At 41.2% G+C, this 23,406-nt stretch overlaps 2 protein-coding genes across 8 annotated transcripts; both read right to left on the bottom strand.

The window, feature by feature from the left end:
* Positions 1-126: 126 nt before the first annotated feature.
* On the bottom strand, positions 127-11,201 carry LOC135106585 (piwi-like protein Siwi). Of its 4 annotated transcripts, none has more exons than XM_064015825.1 (18): positions 10,968-11,201; positions 10,564-10,739; positions 10,071-10,479; positions 9,254-9,465; positions 8,696-8,797; positions 8,500-8,603; positions 7,530-7,677; positions 6,910-7,065; positions 5,876-6,127; positions 5,268-5,418; positions 4,867-5,008; positions 4,100-4,256; positions 3,593-3,712; positions 2,836-3,007; positions 2,381-2,502; positions 1,603-1,760; positions 1,151-1,301; positions 127-653 (listed from the first exon to the last, which is right to left on the bottom strand). In XM_064015825.1, the coding sequence occupies exons 2-18, from the start codon at positions 10,711-10,713 to the stop codon at positions 537-539; spliced, it is 2,823 nt and encodes a 940-aa protein (XP_063871895.1). In that variant the 5' UTR covers positions 10,714-10,739; positions 10,968-11,201; the 3' UTR covers positions 127-536. The 4 variants fall into 4 exon arrangements, with proteins under 4 accessions (XP_063871895.1, XP_063871896.1, XP_063871894.1 ...); XM_064015826.1 differs by having other exon boundaries at positions 11,009-11,201; XM_064015824.1 differs by having other exon boundaries at positions 10,564-11,201.
* A 383-nt stretch (positions 11,202-11,584) lies between these two features.
* Positions 11,585-23,168, bottom strand: LOC135106589 (ERI1 exoribonuclease 3-like). 4 transcript variants are annotated; one of them, XM_064015839.1, is made up of 8 exons: positions 22,865-23,168; positions 21,687-21,761; positions 20,547-20,724; positions 15,976-16,127; positions 15,044-15,178; positions 14,423-14,623; positions 13,879-13,975; positions 11,585-13,702 (listed from the first exon to the last, which is right to left on the bottom strand). In XM_064015839.1, the coding sequence occupies exons 4-8, from the start codon at positions 16,057-16,059 to the stop codon at positions 13,620-13,622; spliced, it is 600 nt and encodes a 199-aa protein (XP_063871909.1). In that variant the 5' UTR covers positions 16,060-16,127; positions 20,547-20,724; positions 21,687-21,761; positions 22,865-23,168; the 3' UTR covers positions 11,585-13,619. The 4 variants fall into 4 exon arrangements, with proteins under 4 accessions (XP_063871909.1, XP_063871908.1, XP_063871910.1 ...); XM_064015838.1 differs by lacking the exons at positions 20,547-20,724; positions 21,687-21,761; positions 22,865-23,168 and adding an exon at positions 17,106-17,242; XM_064015840.1 differs by lacking the exons at positions 20,547-20,724; positions 21,687-21,761; positions 22,865-23,168 and adding an exon at positions 16,964-16,989.
* Between the last annotated feature and the right edge of the window lie 238 nt (positions 23,169-23,406).

The raw sequence follows: 23,406 nt of genomic DNA, 5'->3' as shown, positions 1-23,406 counted from the left end.
CCTCAGGTAATACAGCCTCTCCTTTCCTTTCTTCCCCTTCCCCAGTTACCAGGCTGCCTCCCCTTCCTCCTCCCTCATACTGCTTCCCCTCCCTCTTCCCCCTCCATTCAAATAACAACAGTAATGTGAAGTTTGAGTTTTATTTATGTAACTAACAGGACAGTACAAATTATTTTCTTCATGTGGCATGCATTAACATGTTTTGTTCTATCCTTCAAAGGCCACAGAGACTATTAGTCAAGATTCTCAGAAGCATTTTTTTGTTTTCCAACAAATGGTGCAAAATTTTCACTCATTAATTAATTTTCATTAATCTCAATTCAAGTTTATAAACACACACACTATCTGCCTTAACCCTCTTCCTTCATTCTCAAATTCCATCATCTACTAATAATCTCACTGCAAAACATGACAATGGACTTTAGCCAATCAGAGATCTTCAGACTGAGAAAACCTGATATAACCACTGGAGGTAAACAGTGATCTAGCCAGCCAGCACAGCCACCAACTACAGCCACAGGCATGCCACAACTTCTCTACAGGTACCACAGTTTGTCTGCCAGGCTGGGAGGTGGGGAGCCATGGATGGCCTGCCCAGTGATGGAGGCCAGCTTGTGGGCATAAAGGCAGGGTGCTGGTACTCTCACTGGACCCTGCAGGAGTAATGGAGGTGCAGGAGTAGTGGAGAGAAGATGCTGTCCATGCTGTTAACTATCTCACCAATCCTGGCATGGTTTCTACTTTCTACTGTCTTACATCTCTATTCTGTCCATCTTCTTAATGCAAGAGTCAACCAGCATTCTCAGTCTTTCATCCCTTTCAAAGGTATACTCTATAGCTCCCTGCTTGCTGCTGTATTTCCTCCTGCCTGTGGCTTAAGCTCTTTCAAGACGCTCAGAAGACATTTCTCTAATTTTGGATGATTCTTTTGGCTCTAGTATTTTGGGACTGGCATCTCCAGTAAGACTTTTTTTCTGCATTTTTTATATCATTTAGCCTGAACTCATCTTACATACAAATAAAATCACCATCACCATCCAGTTATAGAAGAGGAAGGTGAGGAAAAGTATTTCTATGGGACTTTATATACATTTTTCATAGCCCTTGGCCTGAGCTCTTACATATAATTAAAAAAAATAATTACTCTTACCATCCAGTTGTAGTAGAGAAAGGTGAGCTTGTAGGCAAGGCGCTGGTGTCTGTCTGGGTCCAGGTTTGTGTTATGATCCACCAGGATGTTGTAGGAGGTGGGGGTGACAGTGCCCTCGGTGACCCTCTGACTCACCAGGAAGAAGTCGTATCTGTGGAAGAAGTGAATGTTCCTCATTTACTTTGACTCAATCCTGTTAATATAGAGGTTAATAATGAAGTACATGTATTGATGTCAATGAATGGACCTTGCTTAGCTTGACTCAATCTTGTGAAACTATAGATATGAGTAATTGATTAAACATATCAACACCAGTAAATGTCTCTTGGTTAGCTTGGCTCAATCTTGTGAAACTATAGATGTGAGTAATGAACTAAATATATCAACATCAGTAAATTTCTCTTGGTTAGCTTGACTCAACCCCATGAAACTATAGAGGTGAGCAATAGTACCTCTCGGGCAGGGTGATAACGTCGTCACACACAGTGCCTGGCGGGGGGTTGACGGGGCGGCCAGTAGTGACACCCTCGGCAAACAGACGCGAGTGGATCCTCTTGCTGACCACCACAAAGCTGAAGCCCGGATGGAAGTTGAACGCAGCAAAGCACTCCTGTGGGGCGAGAGGTGTGAGAACTTAACACAGGAACATGGCAGTGAATGAAGGAATACAGGGAAGTTGTATTTGTGGCATTGAGTTGCATTGAGTTGCATATGGGCTCTGAGTTGAGGTGATGATTCTGCTATATGTACCAATAATAGTAAGTCAGTAAGTCAAGATATATTACTGAAAATTTCTGAATACTATCTTTTAAATATAGAGAACACTTTCCTAATTAATCTTACTTTATATACATTTCCTATAGAAAACTTCCATATATGGTACTATCTTTAAACATAGCAAACATTTTTCTAATAAACATTGCTTCATCTATTCACTCATACAAAAAAAAATTCACAAAATACATTATACTGCAAATCTCCAAACAATACCTTTAAATTCAGTAAACATTTTCCTTACCAATCTTCCTTTACCTACTCACTCATAAACCCTTAGGGGGAAGTTTCTGTATTTATCCTTATTATTTACCAAACATTTTCTTATTCACTTATTCCTTTACTCACTTCAACACATTTAGAAGCCTGAGTACTTATCCTTAAATAAAGCAAACATTTCTCACCAATCTTCCTTTACCTACTCACTTATATACTCTTAGGAGCTTCAGTACTTACCCTTATGGCAGCAACCTCTGTATCCCTGACATAGTTAAGTTGTCCGTCGCCCACACCATCCCTGTACACCAACACTCGCTCAGGCAGGCACCCGTTGACTCGGGCATAGTGGCCCAGGGCACCTAGAGAGGGAGAAATAGTGAAGAAGGTTGGTGAAAGTGTAAGATTGTGTTTGAACTGTTTCTGTAATCTTTCTCTCTCTCTATCATAGCTCACACTCCTCCTCTCTCCCACCCACTTACTTCTACACAGCTCAAATATTCTCTTTTCCCCACTCCTCCCTTTTTCCCTACTCCTGTTGCTCCTACTCCTCCCTGTTATCTTTACTGGTGATGACAACACTGAAGTTTTCTTTCTCTCTCACAACTCACATTCCTTCCCTCCTTTCCCTCTATTTTCCATCCCTTCTTTCCTTTTCCCACACTCTTCCTCCTTCTACTTCCCCTTATCCTTACTGGTGACGGCAGCACTGAAGTTGTTGGCCAGTTCTTGGTGTGAGGCATGGCGAGTCACCTGCCCAAAGTAGCGAGTGAGGCTCTGGTTGTAGGAGGCCACCACAGCTCCCCACGATGCACCTCCCCGCCTTCCTCCCTCATGGTAAGCATCGTATCCCACCACCATTGTGTTCTGCAGGAAAAGGGGAGCGATGGAGGGCTGGGAAGGGATGGCATGTGTCGGTAATGGTACAGAGTGATTGGTGGAGCAAAGGTAAGGACTGCATTCATAAACAAACACTTCACTGTCTTGTCTCACTGGTTTTAATAGGATCTGGTGAAGGTTACTGGTGTTTTCAAGGATGCTTTAATGGTTATAGGGATAGTTTAAAAGATTCTGCATCATCATTTGGTAACAGTAGTCATGATATAATGTGACTAATCATCTCAGTGGCTTTTAAAAATATTCCTGATGAAAGAACAGCATAGACTCAAATAAGGCAGATAGAGGTGGGAGACAACTGAGAGGATGCCCTTAGCTAAAACAGGAGAGGCACAGTGAGGTGATGCAAGACTATGGTAATGACTGAGGCATAGACAGGAGATGGAGTGTGATAGATCTGGTAGGGATGGCAGAGAGAAGAGAGGAACATCACTTCACGGTCACTGACATTACATGACAGGCACTTCAGTAAGGCAAGATTTCAGTCAGCCTAAGATCCACAAAGAGTGAAGGTTACAGCAAGACACATAACATGCTTGCCATTCAGCTTCTCACCCTGAGCGGCATCTGCACTGTCCAGGCTTCCCCACCCAGCTTACAGTTGATCTGGATGGCAACACGTGTCACAATGGACAGCAGGCGGCCCTTGTGCTGCAGACTCTTGGCCAGCACCATCTGGCGAAGAACATGGAGATGATCAAAAGGACAGATAGAAAAAAAAGGAAAGAAAAGAAAAGAAGAAAAGAAACATAACAATTATGACAATATCTAATGAGTCACCATCATCACCATTCATTACCATTAATCTTATTGAATATGAAAAGTTATCAAAAGAGGTAAAGAAAAGAAATAGTAAAGAAACATAGCAACAAGCTTAATGAATCAACTTACTATCACTACCACCACTAATCTCACTGAATATGAAAACTTATCAACAAAAAAAAAAAAGAGAGGAAGATGAAAAGGAACAAAACAATAAAGAAACTACTTAACTGGTCAACAAAAACTATCACCACCATTACCATCACCATCATCACCATCAACACCACTAATCTCACTGACCTGGGAGGGAGCGGCCATCACCATACACACGTGCCTCTTGATGGCCACGTAGCGATCCAGCCGAGAGTTTGGCACCACACACACCACCAGGCCCACTCCCATGTGCTTGCCCAGGGCCTTGAGGTAGTCCTGTGGCCCGTCACCCTGCACCATCTCCCTGCGCAAGCACACAGACACGTATTAGAATGCATTAAATGAGAATTTTCCATATACAGGCTGACAGAAATGGGTTTGGCTATGTTACATGGTTCTATGGCCCAATACCCTGCACCATCTCCCTGTATACGGCCACAGGGAGGTATTAGAATGCATTAAGAGAAAATTTTATTGAAAGATAGAAAAAAGGAAAGATTTTTCATATACTGGCTGATAAAAAGGAAGGTTCTGTTATGTTTATGAGCTCTACTTTAATTTTTTTTATTTTTCTTTCATCGATAATCTACATAATCTGTCAGTAAGCCCACTGTGCAGTATAAGAATGCATTAACAGATTATTTTTTTCATATACAGGTGGACAAAAAAGAGGTTTGGTTATATTAATGAGCTATAATTTCCTCATTTTTTTTTATCATACAATCTATACCATCTTCCTCAGTAACTCCATAGTAAGGCATTAGAATGATCCATTTTCCAGCTATCTTCCTCCCTTCTTTTCCATCTGCTGTGTCCTCCCAAGTTATTCCCTTCCTGGAAAGACAACACATCCTTATTTTCCAATTATCATTCTCCCTTCCTTCCCATCTGCCACATCTCCCCCCAGCACTCACATGGCAGGCTGTGGCATTACCATTCCCAGTGTGGGTGTCACCTTCCTCAGGCCTGCCACCAGCTCCTCTGCCTCCTGACGCTGCCGAGAGGGAAACACCAGAACCCAGCGCCCCACCTCTCTGCACACACTGAGGGGAATGTCTGGGTGAGAGAGCAGAGAGAGGTAAGGGAGGAGTGTGGGGGTGAGGTAGGCTTGAAAAAGAAATGAAAGTGAGTGAGGGTTTAAAAGGAGAGAAAAGGAAATGAAGGTGAGGGAGGAAGTGAGTAAAGGTTTAAAAGGAGAGAAAAGGGAGTGAAAATGAGGGACGAAAGTGTGATGGGAGAAGAGTTAAGTCAGAAAAGGGAACAAAAGCAAGGAACAGTTTGAAATAGGAACATTATCATAGACCCTAGTGTTCACCTTTTACCTCCCTGGCCCAGTCCCCATCACTGCCGGTGTAGGTGAAGGAGCGGTGTGCCTGGGTCAGCACCTCCCCTGGCAGGATGCGACCCCTGACTTGTGCTAGTTCCTGGGAAAAGCTCAGCCCCCACTGGTCCAACTCGGCCTTCACCTGTTATGGTTATTAAAACTGTTATTTGTTATTTGTAATATGTTATTTTTTCTCCTACTCTTCCTCCTTCCTCCTGTCTCTCACATCACCTCCCTTCCTTTACTATATGTTTCAAATGCGTTTCCTTTTTTGTCATTATTGTTTGTGTTGTTATTATCATCTCCCTTAGCTTTCTCCCCACCTCCTTAATCTCTTACTCCTTACCTTCACCTTTCCTATCCTATATCTGCCCCATCTCACTAGTAAAAGTCATCACAAAAAATCCTGCTATTGTTTGTTCTATCATGCATCACTGTGTCTCTTCTCCTCTCACCTTATCATTCACAAACAGGGCATTGTTAAACCTACTCAGTATCTCCTATCCTATGTTCCTTTCATCGCTCTAGTACAGTCTATCACACACAAATTTTCTACTGCTTATTCTATCATGCATCACTGTGTCTCTTCTCCTCCTCACCTTATCATTCGCAAACAGGGTATTGTTGAACTTAGTCAGTGCCTGCACCCTCTGATCTGGACCAAGGCGTGTTGAGGCAGCCAGGTCCTGCATGAGGCGAGGGTCAGACCGCATGGCTTGGGACACTCCAGTAGCCACACACAGCTCTGGGATGAGGTAGATGTTACCCTTCTGTCCCCTTCGCAGGTCTCGTTTCCTGGGGCGCGATAGGAGGAGTGGCTGGTGGGGGTCACGTACTGTCACCTGATACTCCTGTGAGGGGGAGAGATGGGTAAGTACAGTGCATGAGTGGGTAGATAAATGGGGTGCATTGGGAAGGGTAGGGTGGAGTTAGAGTGAGGGAGGAATGTTTGATAAAGATGGATAAGGATGGAAAAGGAAGCTGGATGGGTGAGTGCATGAGTGGAAAGATGAATAGGATGTATTGGACAGGAGAGGGTGGAGTTAGAGTTAAGGGAGAAATGTTGGATAAAGATGGATAAGGATGGGAAAGGAAGCTATATAGAGTGAGGGATTGATGAAAGGGTGAGAATGTGAGATGAATAAAGTTCTAAAGAAGAATAAGAGGAGAAGGAAGGCTAGAAAAGGCTTCAAGTCAACTTTTTCTTCACATGTACACTCCTCTCATAATCATCATCATCTATCTGTCTTTCCACCTTCCTTCCTCTTACCACTATCTTTTCCTTTGCTAAAACCTTGTCTCTTTATCTTCCTCATTTATTTCCTTCCTAATTTTCTTATCATATTCCAACTTAAGTAACACATCTAGCTCTCTTGGTCCACTTCCCTTCCTCTTACCACTATGTTTTCCTTTGCTAAAACCTCGTCTCTCTATCTTCCTCATTTCTTTCCCTCCTGATTCTCTTGTCATATTCCAACCTAAGCAACACTTGTCTCTTTTGGTCCACCTCCCTTCCTCTTATCTCTATCTCTCTCTTCCTTCACCAAAATCTTAATCTCTCTGTCCTCCTCATCATATTCTATCAGGCAGCAGTACATGTGTCTCTCAGTCTACCTTCCTCCCCCTCACTCACCTTCTGATAGTAGTCAATGTAGGTGATCTGGCTGCCCTGATAGCTGAACTTCCCCAGGCAAGTGAGGTCCCAGGCAATATCATGAATGGTGTAGGTGCGCTGGTTGTACCTCGTCATCACCACCATGCCCACCACCTCCCGCTCAGCTGCCCACTTCTGTGCATGGGATGGGAGGGTAAGGGGCCGTGTGAGAGGTTTTCATCAACTCCCTAATAATTCAGTACTAACAACCTGATTACTGAGTCTATTCTGTTCACCTACCACTCTGATTAAGAATCAATTCCTTCCTATCTTCCTTTTACTCTTTATCAAGCCTGAACTTATTATTTACTGTCTGATGACTTGGCACTAACAACCTGAATCTATTCCATTCACTTACCACTGTACTTGAAAGCCCATTCCTCCCTATCTCTCTTTTAAATCTAACTATATCGAGCTTGAACCCATTATTTCTTGTTGACCATTCAATTTGAGGACCATTTCTTTCATATCTCTCTTTTAAATTTATCAAGTTTGAACGAATAATTTGAAAACCCATTCCCTCATATCTCTTTCTTTAAATCTATCAAGCTTGAACCCAGTATTCCTTGTCCCATGGTGAGCCCCCAGCCAGCACTCACCAGGTTGTTGGGGTGTGTAGTGTGCAGGCGCCGCAGGAGCGTGTACACAGTGTCCAGCCGCAGAAACTTGTGTATCACGTCGGTCATTAAGAGGATCTGATGCTCATGTTGCCTGATGCTGGAGATTTGCCCTGGCCAGATCGCCACCCTGGTAGTACACAAGGGGATATTTACTGAGTCTTTTGAGTACAGATGAAACTGAGTAAAGGAAATAGGAAGGAGAGGCTGAAGGGGAAGGTAAGAGAACTGATAGATGAAGACATATCTGGATATCTGGGGTGTCTTTTGAGGATGGGAAAGAAACTGAGAAGAGAATAGAGGTTGAAGAGAAAGGGAAAGAAAACTGATTGATGACAATATGCCTGGATGTTTGTGGAGTCTTGAGAACAGGAAAGGAAAGAAACTAAAAAAAAACAGAGACTGAAGCTGAATGGGAAGGAAAAAGAAATTGATAGGTGAAGATGAGCCTGGATAGCTAGAGTCTTTTGAGGAGAGGAAGGAAACTGAGAAAAGAAAAGTCAGAAGCTGAAGGGAAAGGGAAAAGAAACTGATGGATGAGGACAAGAGTGGCTACCTGAGGAGTCTTTTGAGCACTAGTAAGATGAGGAACTGAGAAAGGTGCAAGGCAGAAGCTGAAGGAGGAAGGAAAACGAAACTAATAAGTGAGGACATGCCTAATATTCTTTTTCCAGGGAGAGAAAAGATGCCAGACAAAAAAAATAATAAATAAATAAGAACATGATGACATAATATAAAGAACCTTCAGAAAAACACTCGTCAAATATTAAATAATTCTTCAGACCATTTTTTTCTTTAGGAACTATCATCTTCACTGAGCTCTTTCTTATGCACATTTTTGCTACCATTGACCAGTACTCCTCTTACATACATAATAGAACTGGCTGATTTACACATGACAGTTCCTGGGGATAGATAAGGAGGAGAAATAAAGAAAAAGAGAAAACCTTACTGGTGCTTGGGGTTCTGGATCTCCCTCTTGGCATCGTAGTAATGCTTTCCAATCTTAGTGAGGCCCAGGTACTCATAACAGCGACGCAAAAGGATGGAGAAGATCTGAAACATGAGAACCAGGAGGAAGTTGGAGTCATAATCCACACTAATACATCCATCTTACTTAATTTCAGTGAGAGGGAGAGAAGACCCACCTGCAGGAACTGAGTGTCTGACGGGGGAATCTCTCGAATGAACTTGATTTTGAGGGTGTAAGGTGAGCCGTTGTCAGGACGCCGGGAAGCCAACTCAGTGGGCTGTAGGAGGAGTGGCACTGTGTTAGAGGAGAGTGGAGAGAGAAAAGATATGAGGAGAAGGTAAAGGTGGAGGAGGAGAAAGGTGTGGGAGAGGCTGAGGACTATGTGGGCAGGAGAAGGAGCAGAAGGAGAAAGATGTGAGGGATGAAAAGAAAGGAGGTAAAGATGGAGGTGGAGAAAGATATAAGGGAGGAGGAGAAGGAAGAAGTGAAGAGGAGAATGATGAAAAGAAAGATATGAAGGAAGAGAAAAGATGTGAAAAGGAGGAACAGGAGAACAACAACAACAAATATAAGAAATAGCTATAAAAAAACACAAAATAAACCAGAAAAATAAAGAAAGAAAAAAAAAACATACAAAAAAAAAGATTAAGGTATAGAAAGCTACAACACAAAACCACAACACACCAAAACCAACACCAGACAAATCAAGACCACCAGGAAACAAGACACTCACATCCCGGATCAGCTTGTGAGAGAGGAACATCTGAGCCCCGTCAAAGATATAGTGGCCCAGAACACCACAATGCTGGCGCAGTAGGAGCTTCTTGACTGGGGTACGTGTCTCCTCAGGGCTGAAGGAGACATGGTAAGCACACAGGCACCACTCTGGCCTGGCCCTCACCTGGTAGTAGTTAGTCCGCAAGAGAATGCCCTGGCCTGAGGTACCTGAAGGAGTTAGGTTAGGTTAAGTGAAGGAAAGATAAGGCAGTGAAGGAGGAGGATTGGTGTGAGAGGAAGATGAAGAGGAGGAGGATATGAGGAAGGAGAAGAAGGAGGTGGAGGAGGATGTGAAACAGAGAAGGATGGGGAGGAGAAGGAGGAGGAGAAACATGCAAGGGAGCAGCAGGAGGAGAAGGATAAGGAAGTGAGGAGAAGAAGAGAAGGGTGAGAAGAAATATGTGAGGAAAAAAAAAAGATGTGAGGAGGAGGAAGAGGAGAAAAATGTAAGAAGGTGGGGCAAAGCGAGAGGAAATTAGGATGATGTAGTAGTAGTAGTAGTAGTAGTAGTGTAGTACCAGTATTCTCAATGGTTCATCCCTTTTCTGGTTAACTCTGGAACTCCCTGCCTGCTTCTGTATTTCCACCTTCCTATGACTTAAACCGTTTCTAGAGGGATGTTTCAAGACATTTATCCTGCAATTCTGGATGATCTTGACCATTCTTTAGGGACTGGCACCTCAGTGGGCCTTTTTTATCATTCTTTTGTTGCCCTAGACCAGCACATCTCTTACATAGAAATAGATAAAGAAATAAAAGTGTTAGGGCCTCACCTTTCTTGGTAATGATGTGCTGGGGTCTGGTCCACACAACCTGCTCCTCTGTCTCACTCATCCTCTGCAGGCGAGTGCTGTGTGTTCGTTCCCTTCTCACTCCTCTTCCTCTCCCTCCTCTCGCTCCTCTTCCTTCCACGACTCCAGTACTTCCTTTCACGTTGCTTGCATCATCTCTTCCTCTTCCTAATCCTCCATCTGTGTTTCCTACACCAACTTCTCCTCCTCCTCCTTCTCCTCCTTGCATATTCCTTCCACTAGCATCACCTCTTCCTCTTCCTACTCCTCCAACTGCTGCTGTTATCCCTCCTCCTCCTCTTCCTCCTCTTCCTCGTCCTCCAGAGCCTTCCAGCACTGGTCTCTTCCCTTCCTGCAGCTGTAGGCTTGATAGATATGCTGCTATTTCATCCTAGAAAAAAGTCTCACTTTGTAAGCATGAAAATGAATTGTTTAATGTACTTGTTGTTCATTAGACTCAATCAGTTTCATTTACCTGGTTTGGGTAATAAGGAAAGGTTGTAGATTGTTGTTGTTGTTGCTGCTGCTGCTGTTGCTGTTGTTGTTGTTGTTGTTGTTGTTGTTGTTGTTGTTGTTGCCCTCGTCCTCGACCTCTTGCTCTTCCTCTCCCTCCTCTCCCTGTCATCCTCTTCCTCTTCTTCCTTCACTCCTCTAACATGATGGGGATGAATATATGTATAGAATTTTTAATGAAGATATGACTAGTTTGTGCTAATGATGACACTGCTACACATGTCTGACAACACTATCACACCTGACAACACTGCTACACTTAACCAGTCCACCTGACGACACTGCCACATCTGACATTACCACACCTAACTGACAACACTTCTACACCTGACAACACTATTGCTATCATCACAATACCTCACTAACCTAACCACTGTGAAATTATGCACACACACACACACACATACACTGTCAAAGGAAAGACAGCAATTAAGAGTGTGTGGAGTGCGTTCCTTGTCTCTATTGCTTATCTAAACTGCTTACTGATAACAGCCAGGGGACATGATCACCAGGAAGATGCTGACTATAGCTCACCTCACCCTTCTTTCTCATCCTCCACTTCCTTACATTCCTCCCAAACCAAACCCATATGCTATATTCAGTTTACCCTTTCTTAATAATATTCATCCCTTTTTTTAATCTCTCAAGCACTTTCGTGTCTTATCTCAGCCACTTTGAACAGGCCATAGTGGAAGTTCTTGGATGCTTCAAGGGAATTTTCATGATTCCAGTGATGAGTAAACAAGATTCTACATCAACTAGAGGGAAACACAGTAACTAATAATCTCTGTGGTCTCTGAATCTGGTCCTGATGAAGGCCCCCAAGTGCTTAATAATATGAGACTGAGCCTTGTAATGTGAAACAAATAAAACCAGACTAATCATCTCTGTGGTCTTCATACAAATGGTCCTAATGAAAGCCACAGGTGTTTAATGATAAGAGCCTCAGTCTTGTACTGTACCAGGCAAATAAAACCAATCTGGATACCAGGGAACTTTTATTACCATTATTCATTTTCCTTTCATTGTTAATCATCATCAGAAACTATTGTTAATGCACAAAGATGTTTATGACAGAAAATATATCATCCATATCCTGTAACAATAAGAAGTGGAAATGGCTATTATTTTTCATAGATTTATATACACAGAAAGGATGTTGTCCCCATAAAAAAGTGTGGCCAAGACAAGGCACATAACTTTCATATTCACACTCCTTCACACCACTCTCTTGGCCCCTTAGCCAAAAGAAGAGAAAGTACTCCTGCCTTCACTTTGCAGGGATATAGGGTGTAACACAAGTTTCTGTGGATATTGCTGGAGGCGACAGTACAGGTTACTTTAAGTGAAAAATGTTCTATACACATATGTGGCTGGGCGACAGACACAACAGCTGGGCCAAGCGGGTGTTTACGTTGTAGAAACACCATGTCCACACACTCTACCCTACTATAAGTGTGTAGCATTTTCAACAGTTTTTTTTCTGTCAGAATCATGCAGTATACAATCTAAATATATTCAGTGTCACCATCTTGGAGTAAAACTGCAAATGACTGGCTGGCAATCAGCTGATTTGCTGCTAGCCTTGCTCCTTCACCCTCCCTGCCTGGGTAGCCAAGGTGTCACGTAGCCTATTATTTTATCTGTCGTTAATTACAGCCATGCTATCACAGTGTAATGTTTATCGATAAATCACCTGTCTGTCAATACTAATTGTCTCGTTACAGGATAATGTAATACCACAAAACTTGTAGAAATAATGACTGAATAACTCACAATTTCACCATTGGACATCCTGCATCAACACTTCCTGGTATCTTTTACACTCATGGTTATGTATAACCTTTAACAAAAGTTTAATGATTCAACAAGTGGCTCAGTTCTCTCAAGTGAAAGTCAAATAAACAGAAAGTACAAGCAGTCTTACAAAAGAGAACTGTGAGCAATGTACACACCCTCACCCATGTAAAGAATTGAGTCTGTGTGTAATGAAAGACTCAAGCAAATGGAAGGTACAAGAGAGGTATTATAAAAGAGGACTATAAAAGATCTCTACAACATACCCCATGCCTGGCTTACATAATCACAATTTATTTTTTTGCCCTTTTTTTTCTTTTTTTCTTTTTTCTTTTTTTTTTTTCACTATGAGGCTGAATCTTCAAAAACAAATGTCTCCCCAAATGGTTCAGGAGTCAAGTCCCACACAAAACTGGCTACAAATGTCCTGGTGGGGTTCAAAGTTATGAGACTACTGTTCCTCAGTCTGCCTTCCATACACAAGCTGCATGGAAGAAGCCTAAATGGTCTCTGCCTTGGCCACACACTTGACCCCAAGACCTCTTAGTTCTCTCAGCTGTGAGCCGAGTGAACTATCACCTCAGTTCCAGTCACACCACTTGACCATCTCATTTTGTTCATTTCACATTCCTGTTTCTTATTACGCTGAGCTCTTTCATTACTGCAATCATTCTCTGTTAATATTTACAGGATTAAAAAAGCATTTGCATGGAAACAGAATAAATAAGGAGAATAAAAGGTACATTTTGTCTCTTATTGGTGACAAAAACTGTTTAAGAGACTGCAAATAAACCTGAAGGTGATTATGGGATAAAAATGTGGCAGTGAAGAGGTTACCTACTTAAAGAGTCCTTACTATACACACAGGCCATCTGGAAGGCTGCAGGCAAAGGAACTGTGTAGTACTGAACGTGATCACAAAATATTACACATATTCAGTATGAGACTAAAGATGAGACAATGCCAGGCATCTTTTCTGCTATATATAGTGTTTACTGGTTTCCAGCATTAGTGTAATATATCAAGTACTTTTTTTCTGTGATCTATTGTCTGACATAGGCAATAGGATTCCTAGCAAGATAATTGTGCTGGAAGTGTTGCCAGTGTAAGTAGATGTATGTATGATTCAGTAAGCTTATAGCCTTTAGGGCAGTCAGAAAACAAAGTGTGTAACAGTTTGTACTGACATCATATCACATCACACTCCAGGACACACCTTTGCTATTCAGTGTAGTATGTTGGCAGAAACTCACACTGCAGATCAGCAAGTGCCCTTAGGATGTTGACAATGTTCTTACAGTCATCTGAAACAGGAACAAATATACAGTCTTGTATACACACTCACACAAAAAGTAAGCAATTAAAAGTAAATAATTCTTTTTCATAAGACTGGCTTTCTCCTCAACACTGTAAGATGTAGAGACAAGGACAGAGTGAGAATGACTGGAAGTGTCTCAGTGATCAGCCGGCAGCCACTCACCGATGCCCCTGTGTGGGATTCCGAAATACTGCAGATTGAGTCCATCCAGCATAGGATACATTCCCTTCACATAGTCACCCTTCTTGATGGCATAAGACTGGAAAAACGACACGCAATCAATACTAAATCCTTTACAAAGCAGTCATCATTCCCTTGTGCAATGTAACAAAATGAATAAAACTCGGACATTTTGTGCTGCATACTTTCATACAAGAAAAAAATATGAAAACTGCTAAACTGTGGTAGCCTTTAATGCTTGTGAGGTTTGTGTGACAGGTGATCTACCACATGAGATGATGAGGATTGGAAATGAGTGCTAGTCAGATGATGAGGATGGCCCAAACTGCAAAGGTTGGCTGTGTGGTGAGCAAAGATATGAGTAAGTGCAGGAAGAATGCTTAGTATTTTGAAGATGAACCAAACAACTCATGTCCACTCTCTTTTCTATCACACTGAACTTTTAACAATATCCTGGTACATTATTTGATCAAGCCCCAAAAACCAGACTTTGCCAATAAATAATAAAGTACTAAGCACATATTACCTTCTTAATGTTGAGCCACGATTTACAGTAGGGAGGGACAGGGATGTTGTGGAGGGCACATTGAGATGGTAACATGGTCTTCAGATCCCAGTCTCCACACGTCACAAAAAGAAACCGCTTGTCCAGCCCAACCTTCTCCTCCATCCAGTGCCTGAAGTCTTCAAATACTTCCTTAAATATTTTTGCTGAGTTTACATCTTCCTGTAAGAACAGCAGCACAAATCAATAAACTTCATACAAATCATATTAAGGAAACAGAACCTTTGTAGCAAGGGGGATATGTCAACATTCAAAGAAACAGTTACATTTCCCGAGTTATAAAGAGCGCAGGCAATTAAATGAATAGTGCACAAAAGACAGTTCAACTTTTTCAGCCATGTTATTCTGTGAGAAGAGGTGTAGAAAATTTGGCTCAGATTGGAATAATGAAGGAAGAAGAGGAAGAGGAAGAGGAAGGACAAGAAATATATGGACAGCTAACAAGTAGAAGAATGACAGCAGTACAGCTGATATAAGCTATGTAAGACAGGGAAGAGTGGATGTCCATGGCTGATGAGGTCCTGAAGGATATGGCATAGTGGTATGGTAAGGCATGAGTTATACATGGTAGGTGTGAATTACCTGTGTTATAGAGGTCAGTTCAGTACAGAAGCGAGTGAGCTTTGGGTGATACTCTGGCTGGACAAACTGCTGGAAAGTGTCCTCTATCTCATATGTCTGGGCATTCACCTTCAACACGGGAAACTCGATGATTTCCTGAAAATGCCCAGTTAGAGTTTAGTAAAAAAGACATTCCTGAAGCTGTGAAATACCTACAACCCATCATTCTGAGTAAGAACATTGGCAGCCAACCAAACTTTAATATGTGCGGTCACTGCAATGCTACGATGAAAGGCTTGGCGACATACTGATTTTCTGTGGTCAACCAAATGCATCCTGTGCAAATGCATCGTTCATTTATTTATTCATTTTTTATCTATTATTATTTTTTAACCTTCTCATCATGTGAGAGTTGACCACTGTAGCACAGCTATCTACTGACACTTCTGAGAGGACTGGACACAAGTGTGTGGGAAAAGACCTGCCAACCTGACTCCCACAGAAGATAAGGACCCTGCTGGCAGCCAGCCTCACCCACAAGGAGCCTAAGCTCTTCAAAATCTTTCCTTTCTGAAAGAAGATACAGGCATTACTGGCTGTCCAGTGGAGAAATTTCAGTCAGGACTGGAGAAGATCCTGTGAACAGTGCCTGATGAAATCTCCATGCTGGGATACACTGCCTGATGCTGCACCTCCAACACCACACCCAAACAAGTGGCCCTGAGGGACAGGGACACCAGGACCAGGAGCAGCGTTGGACCACCACAGGTGTGAGACGAGACTGCCAAACTTCACCAAGAATTACAAAAATTACCATGAATTACCTGTTGTCCTAAAACCTACATTTGTGATACATTTATAACAAACATTATCTAAAAATATGAACCTTAACTGTGAGTGAAGTATTTCCATCTCCACCAGACACAACCTGCAAAAACGTAGGAAGTTTTTACCTGTGGATTCATTTTTTTCTCATTTTCGCATGTTGCCTCAAAATCTAGTACAAGGAAATAGTCATATCTCTGAACCTTCTTCATTCTGCCTGATTTCTGCTGCAGTCTGATGCGAGAATTGAAGTGCTGAAGAGCATGCCTCCTTCCCCTACCTGTCAAGAGTTTTATTTTGTTAGTAGCAGGCAGCAGAAAACATTTCAACCACAATTCCTAAACAGTTTTCTTGATCAATGAAATATAATTGTTGCAATTACAATTGATTTGTTAATGACTTCTTATTCAACATAAGTTGTTAAGAATTATTTGCCCAAAAATGTAAGTCTATTAGAGTTCCCATAATTATTAACTTCCCCAGCTACTGTGATTAGCCTCACAGACCTAAATGTTTGCTTAGGTGCATATTTAGGGGCAAACTTCCAGTCACCATTGCTACTATTAATTCTGGTGGGTAATGCCACCGGGATTAAAAAAAATCTGAAACAGTGAAATCTAAGCCAAGGAAACAGACTTATTGTTATAAAAAAAAAAAAAAATTCAAATGCCCATTTAGCTGATGACTGAGTGTGAATACTAACAGAACCATGAAGCTGAGAGAGAGAGAGAGAGAGAGAGAGAGAGAGAGAGAGAGAGAGAGAGAGAGAGAGAGAGAGAGAGAGAGAGAGAGAGAGAGAGAGAGAGAGAGAGAGAGAAAATTTCCCACAGGGCTACTGGGAAAACTGAGGCTGGACCCAGACCCTGCTGGGCCCCTCACACCACAGCCTTCCTGCCTCAGCCCCTCACACCACAGGCTTCCTCCTTGCCTCAGCCCCTCACACCACAGCACACCACAGCCTTCACAGCCCCTCATATACCAGTCCTGTGTATCTCATGCCACCTCATTCTTAAGCATCCCAACCCAAGCACAGAACCCTGAACCCTGCACAGCCAAAGCATATGCAGTGTCGCAATATGGAGGCATGAAGCTGCACTCAGTCACTCACACACTCACCACTCAGTGGCTCTCCTCATAACTTGTAACTAATTTCTAAGCATGTCTGGACACTCACACCTATCATCTCGTGGACTTGGATTTATTAAATTACAATTACAAGCCTTGGTTATGGTAGAATTAATAAAATTTAAAGACTTACCACCCGCCCCAAGTCTAGCTGTTGCTGATGAAAGATAAGATAAGCTGGGCATGCCACTGATTACAGCCACTTCCTCCCCTTTCCTTTTCTCTTCCGCCCCCTTTGAAAGACTATCATGCGCAGCGTTGCCAGATTGTTTTGGCCATATTATCGTACTACACAGGTTGAAATTATTGTATTTCTGGTAAAATTATCGTACATAGAATGTACGATAATTTTACCAGAAATAATATTTGGCATAATATTTGGAATAATTACATATTATGTAATTATTCCAAATATTATGCAAAACTGCCACTTTCCAAATACAGCAGAATTTAGGTTATATATATATATATATATATATATATATATATATATATATATATATATATATATATATATATATATATATATATATATATATATGTCGGTGCAGATAGAAAAAAGGCGCTTTGAGTGTTCTGCCCTCCCGCGCGGCTGGAAAAGAGAGGAAATGCTGAGGAAAACTGGGCTGACTTGCGGTAAAATAGATGTGTATTATTACAGGTAAGAGTGTGTTTGTGTTTATGTTTCCCTCCCTCTCTCTCTCTCTCTCTGACAAATAAACCCAAAACAGCAAAAATCTACGAAATTATTAAAAAAGAATGACAAAACTCTCTCTCTCTCTCTCTCTCTCTCTCTCTCTCTCTCTCTCTCTCTCTCTCTCAGCCCCAATGGCAAGAAGTTCCGAAGCAAGCCCCAGTTGACCCGCTACCTCGGTGACACTGTTGATCTTTCCTCCTTCGATTTTCGGACTGGGAAGGTCAACCCAATGCTAGCGAGGAAGAACAAGAAGCCCCGTGGTACCCTCTTTGATTACAAGTGTGTGTGTGTGTGTGTGTGTGTGTGTGTGTGTGTTTGTTTGTTTGTTTGTTTGTTTGTGCGTAATCTAAGTGTAAGCATTTTTTTCTTATTCGTATTTTTTTTTCTCTCTAGATAATGTGTGTGTGTGTGTGTTTAAGCAAACTTAACCTAATCTCTTGAACTACAGGTGTGTGTGTGTGTGTGTGAAATAATAATAATAATAATAATAATAATAATAATAATAATAATAATAATAATAAAGTTTATTATTTAGGCAGTTAACAAACTGAAAATGTGTGTGTGTGTGTGTGTGTGTGTGTGTGTGTGTGTGTGTGTAATGTAAGTGTAAGCATTTTTTTCTTACTCGTATTTTTTTCTCTCTCTAGGTAACGTGTGTGTGTTTAAGCAAACTTAACCTAATCTCTTGAACTACAGGTGTGTGTGTATGTGTGTAATAATAATAATAATAATAATAATAATAATAATAATAATAATAATAATAATAATAATAATAATAATAATAATAATATAAATAATAAACGATATATTATTTAGGCAGCTAACAAACTGAAAATGTACGTGTGTGTGTGTGTGTGTGTGTGTGTACTACTACTACTACTACTACTACTCCCCATACATCCGTGGGATGCGTAACGATGCAGCTCTGGTTCCCCCCATCCGCCAGACAGCCAGCATATTTGTTACTGTATGTAGAGTGTATGTACCTCATGTCATTATTCCTCGGCATTTATAAGTTAAATGTTCAATAGTTTTCTATTTGCATGAAAACGTGTAATATGTGTAAGTATCAGTATTCAATGCTATATTAAGCACCGAAGCCGATGCTCACTTGTTGTTAGTGTGGTGTTAACCCGCCTGCGGGCATCACTCACGGCCAAGTCGCCCTCAGACAAAGATGGGCAGGATGGTGACCGAGGTAAATACTTTAATTTTGTTGTAAAAACTGATTGTCATAGTGCCACGATCATTGCATGTATTGTTAATGACTATTGTAATATGTTGAAAGTGTTTAATATCAGTGTATAATGTTATTTTGTAAGAAATTGAGACCGAGAACTTGTTCGCAGTTCTTACGGTCATGCCTACCTCATCAATAAACGTGTCAGGGAGAACTGCCTTTCCTCGACCCTACGATGATGGGTGTGATCAGTAAAACAGATCACCTGAGAGCCAATTGATGCCCAGCCGGTGCGGCTACAGTGTCACTTAATATCCACACAATAAGTGGAAAACAAATCACTGATTCTTTCGAAATTCATGGACTTAAAGTAAGAGGTTATAATGAAGCAGTGGAAATATCAATCCCTTAAGCATATTCAACAGAAAACATTTCAGCTGAACGGAGGCATTCTGTCAACAGTGAGCTCTATATATGATCCATTAGGTCTAGTGTCACCTCTCATAATGACTGAAAAGCAAACTTTACAAGAATTATGTAAGAATGCAGTTGAATGGGATAATGAGGTGCCAGATTATGTCAAACCTAAATGGATAAAATGGAAGGATGAGCTGCACAAACTAGCTCAGTTAAAGGTACCTAGATGCTACAAACCTGATGACTTTGGGGAAGTAGAAAATGTTGAACTCCATCACTTTTCAGATGCCAGTCAAGAGGGATATGGCCAGTGCTCATATATTAAATTAATTAGCAAGACTGGCCGAATTCATTGTGCATTAGTAATGGCAAAGTCACGTGTCACACCTCTAAAAACCATGACAATTCCCAGACTAGAACTAGCAGCAGCAGTGGTGTCAGTTAGAATCCATAAACTCTTGAAGGGAGAACTTGAGTATAATAATGTGGAAGAAGTATTTTGGACAGACAGCAAAGTAGTCCTTGGTTACATTGCAAATGAAGCAAAGAGATTCCATGTATATGTTGCAAATAGAGTAGAAACAATTAGAGATCACACTTCACCAGATCAGTGGAAATTTGTAGAGACACAGTATAACCCAGCAGATCATGCATCTAGAGGCATGACAGCGGATGAATTGTGTAATAGCAAGATCTGGTGGATCTGGTGGTTTAACACAACAAAAAAATATATATTACTTTTTTATTTATAAGTGTAAATAGAAATACATTAGTACTACTACTACTACTACTGTCAGGACACATATATACTAGAGAATAAGAAGAGGTGAAGAAATTGTGAAAAAATTGTGAAAAAATGGAAAAATGCTGAAAGAAATTAAGGGAAATTATGAAAAAATGGTGAAAAAAATAATGAACAGTGAAAAAATTAGAAAAAATTAAGAAAGAGTGAAGAAAAAAAAAAAAAAGGTTGTTGTAAGAGGTACACCCTCACAAACACTGCCACACCCTCCCAAACATTGCTACATCTTTCCAAACATTGCTATACCCTCCCAAACACTGCTACACCCTCCCAAACACTGCTACACGCTGCCAAACACTGCCACACCCTCCAAAACATTGCCACACCTTCCCAAACACTGTCACACTTTCCCAAACACTGCCACACCCTCCCAAACACTGCCACACCCTCACAAACACTGCTACACCCCCTGAAACACTACCACAACCTCCCAAACACTGCCACACCCTCCCAAAGACCACAAAACACCCAAACAGACCTTAAACTTTTGCTACGTTCCTTCTTGACCATCGACAAACAGACATACACAGCACTGCCAAGACGTCTGCATATGTTCTATTCCCAGGCCTACACCCGCTCACTGGGGGAGGCGGCGCAGGTGAGGGCTGACAGCGCACTGCAAACATGTTCTTTTAAATCCTCCTCCCCATCTCTCACTGCAAGATTAGATTGGGTTAGGTTAAGTTAGGTAAAGGTTAGGTGAGGTTAGGTTAGGGATGATTTAACAGAGCAAAATAAAGAAACAAAGATGAAGAAAAGGAAGGAAAAGAGAATGAAATGAAAGAATAAATTAATTAGGTGTTTTATTTACTTTTAATTAATGACTATAATGTTTTAAGAATATTTGAGTGAATTTAAAACAAGAAAACTGAAAATTAAAGAAAAAATCTGCCTCTCTCTCTCTCTCTAAGGAAACAAAAATTTTATAAACACAACAACAACAACAACTACTACTATTACTACTACTACTCACCCTGGAGTAGGCTGGGCTGTGGGGTGAGGCAAGTAGACTGAGTTGATTTAATGTTTTTTTTTGTCTTTTTTTTTTTGTTTGTTATGTGCTTATGTTTAATTTATATTTTATCACCATCTGTACACTAAAAGACAGAGCAACACACACACACACACACACACACACTGCATAAGCATATGTACAACGAAAGACAAGACAACACACACACACACACACACACACACACACACACACACACTGCAGAAGCATTTGTAAAACGAAAGACAAGGCAACACACACACACACACACACACACACACACACTGCATAAGCATATGTACAACGAAAGACAAGGCAACACACACACACTGCATAAGCATCTGTACAACGAAAGACAAGGCAACACACACACACACACACACACACACACACACACACTGTATAAGCATCTGTACAACGTAAGACAAGGCAACACACACACACACACACACACACACACACACTGCATAACAATCTGTACAACGAAAGACAAAGCAACACACTGCATCACCATCTGTACAACGAAAAATAAGGCAACACACACACACACACACACACACACACACACACACACACACACACACACACACCTTGAAATACCTTGGAAAAAAAACACTGAATACTTACTGGGAGGGACTGGAAGGGAGTTAGGGAAGGTACCCCTCTGATGACGTCACGGCTGGGAGGGCTTTTGAGCCACGGCTGGGGGGTTGATGACGTCACAGCGAGCGTTATTTACGTACGTACGTATTTCATTTTGAAAATGACCCCTCTAAAAAACGCAGCTAGACAGGAATGCTTTATAAATTCAGACTTGCCACATATTTTAACTAATGCCACAAATAACAACACATTTCAAAACGCAGTAGTATTAAAGATATTTAAAAAGAAGTATCTGGAAACTGTTGGAACCTTCACCCCATTCAAAATCGTTCAAATGTCCACCCATTCTGGCTTAAACATAACGGAAAACACTTTAAAAAATCTGAACTATTTTCTAAAACCATTTAAAGTGAGCTACAAGCACAAATAAAAAATTACCGAAAAAAAAATTCAATATTATTGGAAGTTGAACACGAATAAAAACAAGTGTACGATGCACGCATCTCACTGAGCGGGACGGCAACATACTTAAAAAAACACCAACTATTTTTTAAAACCAATAAGAACCTAGTACAGGCTGAAATAAAAAATTTAGTTTTGGGACCGTAAAAAATACGCCGAAAACGGCCCTCTTATTTACACAAAAACAACGCCAAAATCACCACTTTTCACGCAACACATGCGCTCAAATAACTTAAAAAACAACGAAATATTTTTACAAACCATAAAATCTTAGCTACAAGCCGAAATAAAATACTTAGGAAATTTTTAAAAAATTATTGGAACCGGAGGGGGCTGGGGAGCCTTATCCAAGATGGCGATGGGGGGGGCCAGTGGAGGGGACGACCAACCCTTCTCACTCATTTAAACCCTCGCATAACTTAAACTAAGTAATGGCAAGTATATCTAACGAGCGGATATTAAAGCTTGGTCATGTGGCTCCGCTTTGCGACAGTATTGGTTAAAAACACTCACAGATAAGATAGGTAATGGCTGATAAATAGAGATGACCCAGATTGTTTACATTTTCATTAAGTTCAATTTTACGGTTTTTAGCAACGAGACGAGGCTGACACAGGGATATATTGTGCTGGAGGTTAGGTGAGATGCGTTGAAATGAATTAAAACCGTGGATTGTTCAGTTATTCATTAAAAAGTTACGTTACGTTACCTAAATTTATTCTAACACTTCCTGACCTTACCTTCCCTGTGGTGGTGATGGTGGTGGTGATACCTTCCTGCCTCCTGGTCACTATGGCTGGCTGTCTAGCACCTTCTCACAGCCAAACTTTTCTTTATTTTGCTTGTTTTCACCCACTGCTGCCTTCGGGTGTCCACTGCTAGAGCCCACGCCTTCCTCATTACCAACTAAAGAAGGTTTAACTCATGGGTAAGCCTTGGCAGCCACTGTGTCGGCGTGGTTACACACACACACACACAAAAAGAAAAAAAAAAATCTGTCAGGCTGGGAGTTGAAACATACGAGTACTAACGCCACCCATAAGCGCGCCACACTGACTTGTCAGGCAGCAGCCAGCGCTTTGACCCTTTTATGGGACTGGCATTTCAGTGGACATATTTTTTTATTGGATTTGTGTTGCCCTTGGCCAGTGTCCTTCCTATATATATATATATATATAAAAACTTCACACTGCTGGATAGCAATATCTTATATTAGCTATCCCTATACACAAAAATATAGAAAAATTTGTAGAGTATACTTTGTAACAATTTTATCATGGGA

This window comes from Scylla paramamosain, chromosome 13 (genome assembly GCF_035594125.1).
Source record: "Scylla paramamosain isolate STU-SP2022 chromosome 13, ASM3559412v1, whole genome shotgun sequence".
Classification (NCBI taxonomy): Eukaryota; Metazoa; Arthropoda; class Malacostraca; order Decapoda; family Portunidae; genus Scylla; species Scylla paramamosain.
This window is presented reverse-complemented; position numbering and strand designations above follow the sequence as displayed.

Bases quoted from the DNA above. Each gene is read 5' to 3' on its own strand.
- LOC135106585 (XM_064015824.1), bottom strand. From the start codon at position 10,713: ATGACAGGGAGAGGAGGGAGAGGAAGAGCAAGAGGTCGAGGACGAGGG. The intron at 5,419-5,875 runs GTGAGGAGGAGA...TAACCATAACAG, and splicing joins CCCTGTTTGCGAATGATAAG to GTGAAGGCCGAGTTGGACCA. The intron at 1,761-2,380 runs GTAAGTACTGAA...CTCGCCCCACAG, and splicing joins CAGAGGTTGCTGCCATAAGG to GAGTGCTTTGCTGCGTTCAA.
- LOC135106589 (XM_064015838.1), bottom strand. From the start codon at position 17,157: ATGCCCAGCTTATCTTATCTTTCATCAGCAACAGCTAGACTTGGGGCG. The intron at 15,179-15,975 runs GTAAAAACTTCC...GGGCATTTTCAG, and splicing joins AGAAAAAAATGAATCCACAG to GAAATCATCGAGTTTCCCGT. The intron at 14,624-15,043 runs GTAATTCACACC...CTGTTCTTACAG, and splicing joins AACTGACCTCTATAACACAG to GAAGATGTAAACTCAGCAAA.